The sequence below is a fragment of the Nyctereutes procyonoides genome, unplaced genomic scaffold, assembly GCF_905146905.1.
Source record: "Nyctereutes procyonoides isolate TBG_1078 unplaced genomic scaffold, NYPRO_anot_genome, whole genome shotgun sequence".
In the NCBI taxonomy this organism is placed as follows: Eukaryota; Metazoa; Chordata; class Mammalia; order Carnivora; family Canidae; genus Nyctereutes; species Nyctereutes procyonoides.
In genome coordinates, this window is record NW_026575051.1 from 5,031,574 (window position 1) to 5,047,203 (window position 15,630).

General features: G+C 41.7%; 1 protein-coding gene across 1 annotated transcript in view; it reads right to left on the reverse strand.

Moving 5' to 3' along the window:
* Nucleotides 1–3,092: 3,092 nt before the first annotated feature.
* SLC26A8 (solute carrier family 26 member 8) overlaps nt 3,093–15,630 on the reverse strand; it is a 74,770-nt gene continuing 62,232 nt past the window's right edge. The window contains exons 15-19 of the mRNA XM_055330366.1: nt 15,357–15,488; nt 12,033–12,404; nt 8,753–8,807; nt 8,475–8,659; nt 3,093–3,521 (exon numbers count right to left, since the gene is read on the reverse strand). Of these exons, the coding sequence (XP_055186341.1) occupies nt 3,093–3,521; nt 8,475–8,659; nt 8,753–8,807; nt 12,033–12,404; nt 15,357–15,488 (1,173 nt within the window). The remainder of the gene's footprint in view (nt 3,522–8,474; nt 8,660–8,752; nt 8,808–12,032; nt 12,405–15,356; nt 15,489–15,630) is intronic.

Here is a 15,630-nt window from a genome sequence, read left to right on the forward strand (position 1 = left end):
TGGCCCAGGGCGCGATCCTGGAGACCCGGGATCGAATCCCACGTCGGGCTCCCGGTGCATGGAGCCTGCTTCTCCCTCTGCCTGTGTCTCTGCCTCTCTCTCTCTCTCTGTGACTATCATAAATAAATAAAGATTAAAAAAAAAAAAAAGGGTGAGGGCGCACCTGAGTGGCCCAGTTAGTGTCAACCTTCAGTTCAGGTCATGATCTTGGGTTCCTGGGATTGAGCTCCATGTCAGGCTCCCTCCTCAATAGGTAGTCTGTTTAAAAAAATAAAAATCATACCCCACTCTGTATTTAATGTAACTGTTTTGAGGTATTTTTTTTTCAGTAACGGAGAAAAATTTGTGCTAAGGCACACTTTCAGATCCAGTCTGTACTACCTTTTCAGTCTTTAGCATTTTTCTCTAGTCTCTCGCTGAAGATAAAAGCTGCAATGATGACCAGGCTAGGAAAAGCAAACTAAGAAAACAAACCATAGTAATTTATAAGGTTTGAAATGTCTTAGAATTTCAGGTGATTTGCATTTTGGAAAAAGACTCTCAACCTCTGAATTGTTGAGTTTACATTTTCTTTTAATGCTGTACTATTTATAATCAATTAACCATTTTTATCTTACTACTTTGGGAAAGGCTGGATGTTAAAGATAGATGGTAATCCAAGCACCTAGTTAGGTCTTTCTGAGGTCATGCACCAAAGCCAAGATTTGGCTATGTTGCAGTTGCAGCAGAAAGAGAGTCTAAACTCTACCACTTGCTGCCCAAGTGCCAGAAGACATTGATTTCATGTTTAAAGACCTTCCTCTGATGGAAATGTGGCAATACAAGGCAGCTGGTGTGAGAGTTCAGCAGCCCACAGAAACTAGGCTCTCCATGTATTTTCTAGTCTCCTGTTTTGTGTGAAATATTTTCTTGGTCTTGACAAATTTCTGGCCTGTCACTGCCTTGACAATTCATTCTGAGTTTGACCCAGTTTCTGGTTAAGTCCTTGGTGCCATAGCAATTACCATTAGGCTTCATCAGGCTGTGTTCCTGGGTGCCTAGCTTTTGTATTTACCCATGGTCACCACCCTTGGTCCCCCATTTGGCTCTGCCCTCCTAGTAGTCATTGGAGCTTGGTTTAGTTTAACTCCTCATTCTTCAGGTGCCAGGTCATAGGTCATTGCCATAAGGAGGACTTCCTTGACACCCAAGATAGGTTCAGACCTTCCTGATGTATGCCCTCAGATTTTCCTGTATTTTACCTTCAAGGTACTTATCACAATTTATAATTTTGTCATCTATTCTGTTCATTTTGTATCTTCAGCACCTGGGACAGTACCTGGCGTATGGTAATAGTTCAATAATATATTGAGCAAACATGAACAGATGAAGTTTGTGATGTGGGTTCCCACCTCTTTTAGGGTACAGTTGTGGGTTTTTTTTAAAAGATTGTATTTATTCATTCATGAGAGACACAGAGAGAGACAGGCAGAGACACAGGCAGAGGGAGAAGCAGGCTCCCTGAAGGGGCCTAATGAAGGACTCAATCCCGGATCCCAGTATCACAACCTGTGCCACCCAGGTGTCCCTAGGGTACAGTTGTTTATGACCTTGAGCTCGTTACAAAACTTATCTGAATTGCAGTGTATGCATTTAAAGTAGGGCTAATATTGTTCTATCTACCCCCCAGTTTGAGATGTACATGGAGCAGATGCTTAGTAGATGTATGTAGAATGAGTGATTGCACATGTCATCTCTGTGATAGGAGACACCTATATTTTTTTTTTTTAAATTTTTTTTTTATTTTTATTTTTTTATTTTATTTATTTATTTTTTTTTAATTTATGATAGTCACAGAGAGAGAGAGAGAGAGAGGCAGAGACACAGGCAGAGGGAGAAGCAGGCTCCATGCACCGGGAGCCCGACGTGGGATTCGATCCCGGGTCTCCAGGATCGCGCCCTGGGCCAAAGGCAGGCGCCAAACCGCTGCGCCACCCAGGGATCCCAAGACACCTATATTTTAACAAGAATTTCACCAACATATGAGAGAAATTTAGTACCCAAACAAGAGGAATCGTGTTTATTTATTTATTTTTAGGAATCTTGTTTATTGAGTGGAAAACAAAATTCAGGATTACATGTATCTTTGCCCAGGGGCCCATATTTCTCTTTTGCTTACAGCTTAAAACTAGAATTTCTAAATAGGAAAGTGGGATTTTTTTTCTATGGATTTGGACCAAACTATAATGATGGACTTTTTCAGTTTCTAAGAGGTTATGTCTGTCACAGACATTAAGTTTGGTCCACTAAGAATAAAGATTCTAGACTGCTTGTATGTTAAAAACTTGTAAGAAAGCAGCAGTGGTGAATGTGAATATGAATACCAAAGAGAGCTCTATAGAGCTAACATTCTCATCAATTGGTACAGCTGATTGGTCTTCTGAAACAGTGGTAAGGGTCAGATCCTGACCTTGGAGTGATGGCAAAAGTGTTTTCAGCCTAACAATTCCTTGTACTACAAGCCTCATAGGCTGGTCTAGCTTAACCTACTTTTTCCCCCCTATTTCTACCATCAGCACAGTGAAGATACCTTGCATATAAAATACAAATGCTATCTGGGTTTTCCTTTTCTTGCTCATCTCTTCTTCACCATGTCCACCCACTTCTGGAATTTCTCCCACCCAACATTTCCTTAGGAATACAGAATACAGAGAAGGGAAAAGATGCAGGAGGGGTCCAAATATAACAAGAGCTATATATTTTATTTGAACCTCATCTCTTTGGAGAAAAGGAAACAGAGATGAGAGGAGTAAGTTAGAGATGGTTGGACAATATCCTCAGAAGTATGGGGAGTGCAAAGAAGAAAATTTTTCACTAGAATATCTGCTGAAGGTGAAATAAGGTAAGCCTAGGTAGGGAATTCAGAGATAATTCTTGGTATTTAGTGTTGTGATCTGGGAGTAAGATCCCAGTGCTGAACCCAGCAGGTAGAGGAGTCCCAAAACAAGGATTGCTAGTATGTAACTAGTCTAGGTCTTCTGACCAAGTGAAGCCATTGGGAAGGGAAGGAGGATTTGCCAAGGGAATCTTACTCCTTATTCCCAGTTCATTTCCTAAGTGTTATTGCCCTTGGGTGAATATGAATTCAGACCCTGATGCCTCCTCTCCAATGACTGTGTCCTAGGCCGAGCCTGACTTGGGGAGCCAGGAGGCATAGACTGATACAGAGGCCAGTACTGCTGCCGAGGAAAAGTCTGAGCCCTTGGTCTGGGCATGGACTCAGACTCAGGCTCCATCTCCAATCTAGGCTCTAGCTCTGGTTCAGGCTCTAGCTCTAGCTCTGACTCAGGCTCCATCTCATGATCCAGGTCTAGCTCTAGATCTAGCCCAGTTTCTTGTTCTGACTCCAGTGTGGGCTCCAGCTCCAGGTCTAGCTCCAAGTCCTCCTCTGTTATTGGTCTCTGCATCATGGTGTAATCTGGATTTATGTTTTTGGAGACTTCTAGAAGACCGCTGCTCATTTTATGTTCTGACTCTTCATTCTAAAATACACACAATTAGATGGGTTAAAATTTCCAATTAAATTTAACTTTTGAATAGTCAAGGACTCTCAGAATATAATCGGACTTAAGATATAAGAAATCATATGTTCCTGGTAAAGTTGAAACTATTTCTGGCCTATATCTGCTTTTCATCTTTGTACCCTCCTGTTCCTTGTTTACTCACTATTCTTCAGGCTCTATCGATCCATAACTTGTGATTTCTTTGGTTTTTCTAGCTAGCCTGGATTTTATGGTCAGCCATTAAAACTGCAGTGGTCTTGGCAGCATCCTGAAACAACCTGTCTTCTTGATCTTACTTGTCTTCCCAACCCCCAGTGTAATTTTGGTAGGACACAGAAAGCCCTTTGTGACCTAGCCTGTTGCCATCTTCTTTAGCTTTATCCACATCTGTAGTCCCCACCCTTTGCTCCAGCTTTAAAGTTAACCAAAGATGTCAGACTTTGCTTACCTTTGTTCATGCTGCTCCCTGTCCCTGGCTTGTCCTTCTCCATCTTGTCCATATACACTTATTCGTATTCCAAATTCAGATCAAAGATGACCAACCAGGATCACAGCTTCCTTTGTGTTCCAACTATACCTCACTCACACCTCTATCATAGTGCCAACAATGTATTACCTCATTTATTTACACACTTATTTCCCCTATTAGTCTTAAGCTTCTTGAGGTAGTGCCTGCCTTTAGATATCCCCAGTACCAGACATTGAGTATGTCACATAGCAGATGCACCACATAGCAGATGCCCCCCATAGCAAGCCCCACAGTAAAGCTTGGTGAATCAGCTTTACAGCAGCATTCCACAGAATTCACAACTTTCACCTCTCCTGAAACAAGTTTTTCTCTTCCACCATATGACATTCTTTTGCTTTCCCTCCTTCCTTTCTGGTTGCTTCTTTCTGGTCTATTTGTTGTCTCCTCTACTTCTTTTGGACTTCTAAATGTTGGCAAGACCCAGGCCTCAATTCTGGGAACTTCTCTTCTACACCTATACTCCTTCCATAGGCAATTTTATTTAGTCTCATAATTTTTATCATCATCTTTGTGCCAGTGATTTTTTTTCTTTTTTTTTTAATTTTTATTTATTTATGATAGTCACAGAGAGAGAGAGAGAGAGAGGCAGAGACACAGGCAGAGGGAGAAGCAGGCTCCATGCACCGGGAGCCCGACGTGGGACTCGATCCCGGGTCTCCAGGATCGCGCCCTGGGCCAAAGGCAGGCGCTAAACCGCTGCGCCACCAGGGATCCCCTGTGCCAGTGATTTTTTTGGCTATAATCCTTCCCCTTATCTGCTCACTCATATACCCATTTTCATTCTGACATCTCCACTTGGAAGTTTAACAGGCATCTTGAATTTAATACATCCAAAGTAGAACTTTTTCCTCTCTTCAGTCCCCTAGCTTAAATGCCAGAAAAGTTTTTTGACATATTCAATATCCAGTCTTAATATAAGTCCTAATAAGAATGTTAGTAAACCAGAAAAGTACTTTTTAAAAACAGAGTAAATATAATGTTATCTTAACCCAACTGTTAACCACTATCCTTAATAGAGATACACAAGAAGTTTTTCTTTTTTTTTTTTTTCTTTTTTTTTTTTTAAGAAGTTTTTCTCATAAAATTCGGGAGTAAGACAAGACAGTGCACTATAACTGAAATTGTTCTGGGAGATCTAGCTAATGCCATAATATATGATACTGAAATAAGAATTTTGACAACTGGAAAATAAGGTATTTATATTATTTCTAGAAAATAGTTTTCTAGCTAGAAAACACAAGAGAATTAACAATGAAACCTCTTAGATCTAATAAAAGAACTCACAAAGTTGGCCAAATAATACACATCAATAGGTTTCCTATGGGCTAGCAATTGCCAGGTACAAAATATAATGAAAAAGAATGTTCATCTTAAAAAGCAATAAAAGTATAAAACAAAGTATGAAGTATTTAGGATTTGTCTATATAAATAAAACCACAAAACCTTACTATGAATGCAACATTTAAACAGACTAAATAAATGTAAAGACAGCCCATTTCCCATATAGGAAGAACAAATATTGTAAGGATATCTATTGTCAAATTATTTTATATTTTTAATGCAGTTCTAATGAGAATTCCAATGGGATTCTTTTTTGGGGGAGGTGGGGTCCTGACAAAAGATTTAAAAGTTTGGAAGAGGATGATCCCTGGGTGGCTCAGCAGTTTAGTGCCTGCCTTCAGCCCAAGGCGTGATCCTGGAGTCCCAGGATTGAGTCCCATATCGGGCTCCCTGCATGGAGCCTGCTTCTCCCTCTGCCTGTGTCTCGGCCTCTCTCTCTCTGTCTCTCATGAATAAATAAATAAAATCTTAAAAAAAAATGAGTTAGCTCAGAATGGTTAGCTGTACAGATAAAAAATAAAGATTACTCTTTAACACCATATACTGAAATACATTCTAACTAGATTAAAGAGTATAATATATAAACACTTAAAAACATAAAAATCTAGAAGAAAATATAAATGATTAATTTACTTCCTGAGAATGACATTCTAAACAAAAGGCAAATGGAAAATAAGAAAAGGCTAATATAGGAAAGACAATGTAATATGTATAGCAAATCTGCCAAGTATATCATCATTATAAATAAAATAGAGAAAATTCCACTTATAGTAAAGGCAGACTACATAATCCAGACCTCCTACTGAGGACAGCCACAAGAGCTGGGTAAAATATTTTAAGACTTCTACTTGAACACACTATAAAGCTAACAAGATCATGAAGATCTACCAGGCCAAGATTTGGAAAAGGTGAAAATCTATAGAGGTGAGTCTGGCATTTGGGACCACTTTTGTGAAGGTATTTGATGATCTTGAAGTGACGCATATATGCAGAACCGTGCTTTTGACAGCTTTTAGACCTTAAGGGTTGCCAAAATTGCATTCCAGGGCCTGCCAAGGGGGAGCCTGTGGCATGCCTTCCCATAGACTGTGGCCGGACTGTGGGTCATCTGGATGGCCTAGAACACCTCAAGTCATAAAATCAGGTCAGTTATTTTTGGATTCCTAGTGCCTCTAGGTACTTGACAAAACAAAACATTTTTTTCCAGGAGAAAAATATCATCCTGGGCCTCAAATTATTTTTATAAACATTTTCTAAATACAATGTCTGGCACACACCCAAAGATTACCAGGCATGTTAGACTTTGATAGTGAAAGATGGACATTGAATCTCTAAGATAGTAGTTCTCAAAGTGTAGGTTCTACAGCAGTAGTATCAGCATTACTCAGTACTTGCTAGCAATGCAAATTCTCAGGCCCTACACCAACCCTATTGAATCAGAAATTCAGGAGATATGGGGCACAGAGGGGCCCAGTAGTCTGTTTTAAAAGCATATTTTGGTGATTCTGATGCATACTAAAGTTTGAGAACGACAGGAAATCACCAAGCATAAGCAGGAGGACCTCTGGTCAGAAATGTTGTTAGGAGAATTATTGCTCTAGGTAGAGATGAACCTGAGAAACTGAGGTTTCATCCAACTGAAAGGTTTTGTGTTTCTATGATCTTACAGGTGGGAGTGGAGTATAGAGCAAAATAGAAAGAATATGTCCATTCAGGAAAAAGTTCTGGATAAAAAGAGGCACATAACCTGTGAGAATTCTCAGTAAGCCAGGGAAATCCATTACTTTAAAAAGAAAAAGAAAGTGGGGTGCCTGGCTGACACACTCTGTGGAGGATGTGACTCTTGATATTGAGGTTGTGAGTTTAAATCCCACATTGGCATAGAGTTTACTTAAAAGAACAAGAAAGCAAAAGGCCATGTTTTACAAGCTTGGATAGCTTTTACTTTTTAAAGTGTTCAAAAAGACTTATTACTCTGGTAATACTTCTCTTGTCATAGAAAATTCAAACATTATTAAAATGAATTAAGTCAAAGAGTCAGGGGTTTAATAAAAAACATTTTCTAGTCATTAGATAATATTTGGTGTCCATCTGTATTTTAATTTCCTTTGCTTTGTGATAAGACAAGGGGATATCTTTAACCTTTATAGACACTGATTTTTTTTTTAAAAGATATTATTTATTCATGATAGAGAGAGAGAGAAGCAGGCTCCATGCTATGCTGGGAACCCAATGTGGGACTCAATCCCAGGACTCCAGGATTGTGCCCTGGGCCAAAGGCAGGCACTAAACCACTGAGCCACCCAGGGATCCCCTAGACACTGATTTAAAAACATTGAAATAGGGGCAGCCCAGGTGGCTCAGTGGTTTGGCGCCACCTTCAGCCCAGGGCGTGATCCTGGAGACCCAGAATCAAGTCCCACGTCAGGCTCCCTGCACCGATGGAGCCTGCTTCTCCCTCTGCCTGTGTCTCTGCCTTTCTCTCTGTCTCTGTGTCTCTCATGAATAAATTAATAAAATCTTAAAAAAAAAAAAAACACTGAAGTAGGCCCAAAGTCTTTATTTAGTGTTAATAAATGGTTAAAAGTTCTGGCTTTGGTCAGGTTGAGTAAATCTTATATTACTTCCGATGGAGATAAGAGACAGAGTGTTAGATTGGCAAGTCTTTACCTCTGCTAGTTCATCAGTTCTATTATTCATGCCAAGGGTGGTGTAGGGATGGATTCTAAAGGTATAGCTAGGGGAGATATTTAAAATATTCAGTAATTGGGATGGCACTGGCACTAACCAAGCTTGCTGTAAAAGGATCCTTGAGACCTCTGCTGGGTTGGGTAACACTCTCTTCAGTTGGGGAAGGGTCCTGAATGGGGTCCAGATACCATGACAGTATGGGGAACATGGGACTCAGTTCTACTGCTATTTACCCTCTGCTAAGGGAGCACTCCAACATCCCAAAGTCTGGCACAGCCATACTCAAAAACCTTTTCTGGACATTCTCATCTCTAGTTAATCAGATATCTCCCCCTGCACACCCCCCACCACGATGCTTCACATCATCCAACCTTTTCTGTTTCTGAGAAGGTTTCCTGTATCACTGTCTCAGATTCGTCCATGCTTAACTCGGATGACTCTGGAAACTTCCTTGACAAGGCAAACAGCACAGCGTCGTGGAGGGTGAGGAACAGCTGGGCCTTGGTGATGCCAGCGTCAAAGAAATCATTCCTCTCAAATGCCCTGACCACAGAAGCTACAAACCAAACCCAGAACATACACAGGGTCAGACACCTGGGGAGAGCACACAGGGTGCAAACAGCACTCTCATAGGGTAAAGGATACTCACAATGACACCCTGAAATGAGTACCAAAATGTTGGCATTTTGGAAAGCATTGCACATCTGTGAGGAGAGAGTAAACCAGTATTAGTGATCTTCACACTCACTAGGGAAGATCCTTCTAATTATCTAAGTTTTAATACCCCTTTGGTCATTCACTTGTCTGGAGTATATGTACCTCTGCATTCCAATTTAGCTCTATAAACTTTTGATGAGTGGATTTCCATATGTCAGGAAATATCTCAAGTGCTGGGAATACAAAAAAGAATCAGATGTTCTCATGGAGGGTGGGGAGTGATATGGAGTGTTGCCCATGGTCTCAGGTGGGAAACAGTTCATGTAAAGAGATAATGCTCCTGAAGATAGCACTCAGAAAGAGACAGGTACAGATGTGACGGGAACACACTGGATAGCCCTCAAGAACAGCCATATCATGGTATTATTGCTTAGTGTATGCATATGACCTCCTTCTCTCTGGAGTTCACTGAGCAGAGAAGGAAAAACAAAACAAAACAAAACAAAACATGGCCCAGAGATGGTCAAATGACATAGTGGAATGGAATAGAGGATGGAATCCAGGAGGATGGAATCCATAGAGGATGGAATCCAGGAATCCTGAGACTCATATTCAGAACTGCTCTGCAAAATTGCATTTGACTTTAGTGAAACATCAGGTATTTATTAGTATCAGGTTACTAAATATCAGATACTGATTTCAAGTTTACTTCAGCCAATATATGTGCTCTAGAGCAATAACTCTTAAAGTTCGTATTAACCTTAATACTCTTGGATTGATTGGACTCCAACCCTGAGCACTGTTAAAATATCAAAAGACACAAAAAAACAGACTCTGCTTCTTTCACTACCAAGAAGAAACAAGAAAACCATTCTTTTTTTTTTTTTTTTTTAAAGATTTTATTTATTTTATTCATGATAGTCACACAGAGAGAGACAGAGAGGCAGAGACACAGGCAGAGGGAGAAGCAGGCTCCATGCAGGGAGCCCGACGTGGGATTCGACCCCGGGTCTCCAGGATCGCGCCCTGGGCCAAAGGCAGGCGCCAAACCGCTGCGCCACCCAGGGATCCCAAGAAAACCATTCTTGATCAAACATTAAATCATAAAGTCATTTCATAAAGAGACACTGTGGACATACTCTAAATGACAAACAACATGAGTGACATTCTATGAATTAGGGAGAAGCTTAAATTGAGTGATTGTCTCTAATAAGAATGACTGCTGGTGGGCATCTGGGGGACTCAGTCAGTTAAGTATCCGACTCTTGATTTCAGCTCAGGTCATGATCTCAGGTTCGATCTTGTGCCCTGCATTGGGCTCCAAGCTCAGCAGGGAGTCTGCTTGAGATTCTTTGTCTCCCTCTGCCTCTGCTTCTCCCTCTTGCTCTCTCTCTTTCAAATAAATAAATACATCTTTTTTTTTTTTTTTAAAGAATGACTTCTGGGATTTTTCTTGGCAAATTTAAATTTTCAATGATGAAGTAAACAAAAAATAATGACTTCCTCCTATAAGGCAGTAAAGAATGATTATAGAAGGAATGAAGAAACCTGTATCTTTAAGGTGAGAAAGTGTACCATGAATTTCCGAAGGCTGTCAAGTAAAGTGTCTACATTGCCTTCATGTTGGGGCTGGAGCTGAAAGTCATCAATGTAGGCCAGGTGTGGATAGGTTATGCCAAGGACTAGAACATATGGTGCCTCCGCAAAAAAGGCAGGGAAGAGGGAAGAGAGAGGAGAGGACAGGATGGCACAAGTGTACTTCAGAGCAGAGAGAAGAGTGGTATAAAGCCGAACGCTTTGAGTTCCCATGCTGGACAGGCCACTTATTAGCTGTGAGCCTAGAACTCTTCAGATGAAATATGGCTTGCCTCTCAGGATATTGGGAGAATTAAATGAGAGAGTGTATATGAATGTGTCCAACACGGTCTGGCATGTAGCAGGCATTTGATATTGTAAGTTTAATGAAATCTAAAGTGGTAACTAGTGTACAAGAGTGGGAGAAGAGAACACAGCCCAGCAGTGCAAACTGATGGAAAAGCCCTAAAGTTAAGACATAATCAAATATAATGGAATCTCAAAATGGGATAGAGAAAAAAGATGTCGTAGATTGAAGAGCCTTTAACATTAACCTCTTTCAAGCCTCTTAATTTTTAGATGAGGAAATCAAGACCCAGTACAATTTACAAAACCATCTTGGGTCAGATGGATGGCCAACAGTAGCAAAGCCAGGACAGTGCACACATCCACAGACTGCCAAGCAGAGTTCTTTCTGCTATGAGAAGTTCCCTGTTGCCTCAGACCAAACAGGAGCTGGACTCACTTAAAAGAGAATCATCTTTCTTTAGGAGTAAGAAGGTTTGATAAGATAGGATCAGAGGATAAAAGAAGGAAAAGAAGGAAAATCAAGCAAAAGAGTAGATCTCAAAAAAAAAAAAAAAAAAAAAGGTGGATGCATCCAGATCTGGGGAGTGAGTGTTCAGGTTATTTAAACCTGAGCCATCATCAACAGGAACAAGAGTGAGACAGAGAGCTGTAAAGGGAGATAAGCTGGCTGAAAAGTGGATATAAGTGGATATTGTAGTTACAAGGCGTTAACAATAAAGCCAATATGGTTAGTTGTGCATCTAAACTGTCTGTCCACACTGTGTAAGAATGAGAGGAATTAAAACTGAGAAACCGGAGAGTAGGAGAGAAGCCAGGACTCAGGGACACAGCTGTGAAAGGAACAGTTGTCCCTGCCCTTTTTATCCAAAGATGCAGGCAGTGAGGAGGGATCTGGGGAGATCCTACAGGGCCTGGACTAGGAAGCCCCAGGCTTGCAGTGTCATCTTACCACATGTCCTCACCTCTCAGTGCATTTTGCAATGTCTACCTCAGAGCAGCTGCATAGTGGAGGTTTCTTGGCATGTTTTTTTCTGTAGTATTCAGACCTGTTCCTTGAAAAGATCTGCAGTGAACTCCTAGGATATACTGGGAGTTGCTGGGTGTGTGGCACAGATTGCTGCCTCCATGGTATTAAAATGTCCCGCTTTTGAGTTTCTGAGAAATAATCTGCCATGCTTAGAGAACTAAACCCAGTTCAATAAATCAGGGTGGTTTGTTTCCTTTTCACTCTGGCTGACCTTAAACTGTCTTTAGTGGCCAAATTTCTGGTGGCCCCGGAGTCACACAGCAGCTGATTAGCGGCTGACAGGACTCAATCAGGATGGGGGCAGGCGGGGGCACAGGTAGGAGGGCATCAGAGCCCTTGTGAAAGCCTCCTCGGTACTTACTTGTCTTAACGACACCGAAGCCCGTGAATCCACAAAATGTACCATGGAGAAATCCAGGATAATGGTGTGGATGCTGGGTAGAAGAGAGCTATCTGAGTGGGGAAGGAATGATCTCCTCCTCTCCTGGTTTTCAGCAGTGCCAGGCAGTGGCATCGAGTTGTTTCTAGAGGGGTTATTAGAAAGCCGAGCTTTGTCCATGCCCTCGTAGTTTTGACCGTGATTTCTGTGAGGCATTGAAGATATGGTGTATGGTCCTTGGTCATCGGAAATGGACTGGCTCATGTTCATGCTCTCAAAACGTGAGCAGCGGATCAGGTTAATGGAGGAAGAGTCATGGTCCCGTCTACTTTCAAATCTGTCTGTGTAGACAATCTGGGACAAAAAAGTGAGGGGAGGACCATGAGGAGGCTCAGAGGAGGGCTACAAGTACTTGCAACTATGCCATTTCTGTCTACGGATTCATCTCCCTCCCTTGCAGGAAAGCTCCCGTGGACTAGTGCTTGGATGTTGCTCGGATAACTCATTGTCCCTTTGAGGTCATGACTGAAGCCACATTCACTAGCATCTTCATTCCAACTTCCCTCCATGTACCAGTGATGTTTTCATTGTCCTGTGAGCCAGACTTAACATCACCTTTGACTTATTCTTTCCCCTCATCCCTGGGTTCTAATTTGTCTCCAGCACCTCCTAATATGGTGTTTGAAGTGTTTCTTCCACTGGTCCCTTTCTCAACTCCTCCATCCTTCATCAGACTTCTTTAAGAAGACAGGAATTACTGGAGCAAGGCAGTTTTTACCTTTTGCTTCTTTCATCCTAATAGACCTAGGGTGCCTGCCATAGCATAAGGACAGCACCCAGTGCCAGGAATACAATGGCGTGCAAGATGTGAATGCTCAGGGATGTCTGGGTGGCTCAGCAGTTAAGCGCATCTGCCTTCGGCTCAGGGCATGATCCTGGAGTCCCAGAATCTCCCTAGTTTGATTTAAAATTCCATGAATTGGTGCCCCTGACTGGCTCAGTTGATGGAGCATGTGACTCTTTTTTTTTTTTTTTTAATTTTTATTTACTTATGATAGTCACAGAGAGAGAGAGAGAGAGGCGCAGAGACACAGGCAGAGGGAGAAGCAGGCTCCATGCACCGGGAGCACGACGTGGGATTCGATCCTGGGTCTCCAGGATCGCGCCCTGGGCCAAAGGCAGGCGCCAAACCGCTGCGCCACCCAGGGATCCCAGCATGTGACTCTTGATCTCAGGGTTATGAGTTCAAGCCCCATGTTGGGTGTAGAGATAACTTAAAAATAAAATCTTTAAAATAAAATAAAATTCTATGAATTGCTTCAAAATAATTCTGTGATTTTGAGGGGCTATACACGGGTAGGCATAGAGATGAAACAAAATTGACCATGAGTTATAAAAAAAAAAATTGACCACGAGTTGATAAATCTTGAAGTAGATATTGGGTATATAGAGACTCAATATACTTGTCTCTACTTTTGCTTATCTTCAAAATTTCCATGGAAAAAACATTTTTAAAAAAGAACAACCTGGAAGAACCTTGAGGACATTATGCTAAGCGAAGTAAGCCAGTCAAAAAAGATAAATAGTATAGGATTCTACTTAATGAGGGATCTGGAATAGGCAAATTCATAGAGACAGGAGGGAGAATGGTGGTAGCCAGGGTCAGGGATGAAAAGGAAATGGGGAGCTGTTGTTTAGTGGGGACAGAGCTCCAGTTTTGCAAGATGAAGAAAATCTGCAGAGTGATGGTTGCACAAAAATGTGAATATATTTAACTATTGAACTGTACACTTAAAAACGGTTGAGATGTTAAATTTTATGTTATATGTTCTTTACCACAATAAAAAAGAAAGAAAAAAAGAAAGGGAAAAAGAACTTCCTGAGGACAGAGATCATTAAAATTCGTTTTCCTTTTTCAGTTGTGGGTGCAGAGTAGAAGCTCAGTGGGGCAGCCCGGGTGGTTCAGTGGTTTAGTGCCACCTTCAGCCCAGGGCCTGATCCTGGAGGCCCGGGATCAAGTCCCATGTCAGGGTCCCTGCATGGAGTCTGCTTCTCCCTCTGCCTGTCTCACTCTCTTTCTCTCTCTCTCTCTCTCTCTGTCTCTCTGTCTCTCATGAATAAATAAATAAAATCTTTAAAAAAATACTAGGTGATTCTATTCTACTCTAAAGTGTTTTTGCTGATGTCCTGTAAACACCCTCTATGATGCTCAGTGCAGTGTGGATACAAAACAAAAGTTAGAGTGTTAATTCTGTCCTCTTGGCAGGGAAGTTGGTGTTCTTAGGGAGTTCAGTAGAATTTACACTTCATTAGGATATATGGGAGTGAGATTGGGTGCTTGGTGTTTGCAAGTGCCTGCATGAGTAGGGGGACAGGAGGATTTTGTGTTGGGGGAATAAATGTGTGTGTGTGTGTGTGTGTGTGTGTGTGTGTGTGTAAATAGAAGTACTCCTCCAGGGTATAGGTATAGACTGAGTGAAAGTCTCCAATGCTAGAAATGAGCTGTGTGGAAAAGAAATAACTATTAGATGAAGGGAATTAATTTAGATCAAATCCAATTAGAAAATAATGAACACTTTGTAATTCATCCTAAAATACCCTTCAAATGGTATAAAATTTACATCTATGCTTATCTACCCTCCACTCCCATCATCATTTCTTTGGTCACAGGCAGACATCAGGAGACCCTGGCACATCCTTAAGAACCCCAGCCACCTTGACTCTGCTGTCCTGGTTGGAATTAGAAGCAATCTTTTTTTTGGTGGGGGTGGTGGTGGGGGGGTGTGAGGAGCAGAGAGAGAGGGAGAGAATCCAAAGCAGGCTCCACACCCAGCTTAGAGCTTGACACAGGGCTCGATCCCACAATGCTGTGGGATCCAGATCATGACCTGAGCTGGAATCAAGAGTGGGATGCTTAACTAACTGAACCAACCAAGTACTCCTAGAAAATAATATTTAAGTCACTTATTTTCAGAAATCTAAAGTCAGGCATGTAAAAGTCAGGGAAATAGGTATAACTAGGCTATTACTGTCGATCTCAATAGGGAAAGTGTACTCTTTGTGCTCGGATGAATCACTGGCCATGGAGTAGGGACTCAAACATCTCCTCCTACCTACTTAGAAGGGGGTCAAGATCTAAATCTCGGGTAGAAATCTTTGACTTTCAATTACTCAGAGCCCACTTAAAGAGTCAAAGTCCCTAAGGGAGTTTTGATTTTCTTTCTTCACTTCTTCTTTTTAAATGACTAGGGTACTTCCTTATAAAATGTGGAGAAAGTTATGCAGAACGAAAAAGACATCTCTAACCCTGGGTGGTGGCTCTAGCTCGTCACAGTTGCAGAAACACTGACAAATCCTTTCTTCCTGTGAGCCTTCTTCACTTTGATTAAATAGGCGGAACATTTCTTCTTCTTTAAGAGGCACCCTTACCATTTCAACCTGAGAAATATAAGAGAGGTCTCACACAGATGGTGAGTGGGGAGAGAGAGGGGCACCTGGGCTGGGGGTAGGGTGGGGGTGGGAGTGAGGGGGTAGGGTGGGGGCGGGGGGCAGGGCAGCAGGGAGGGGAGCAGGTGGAGAA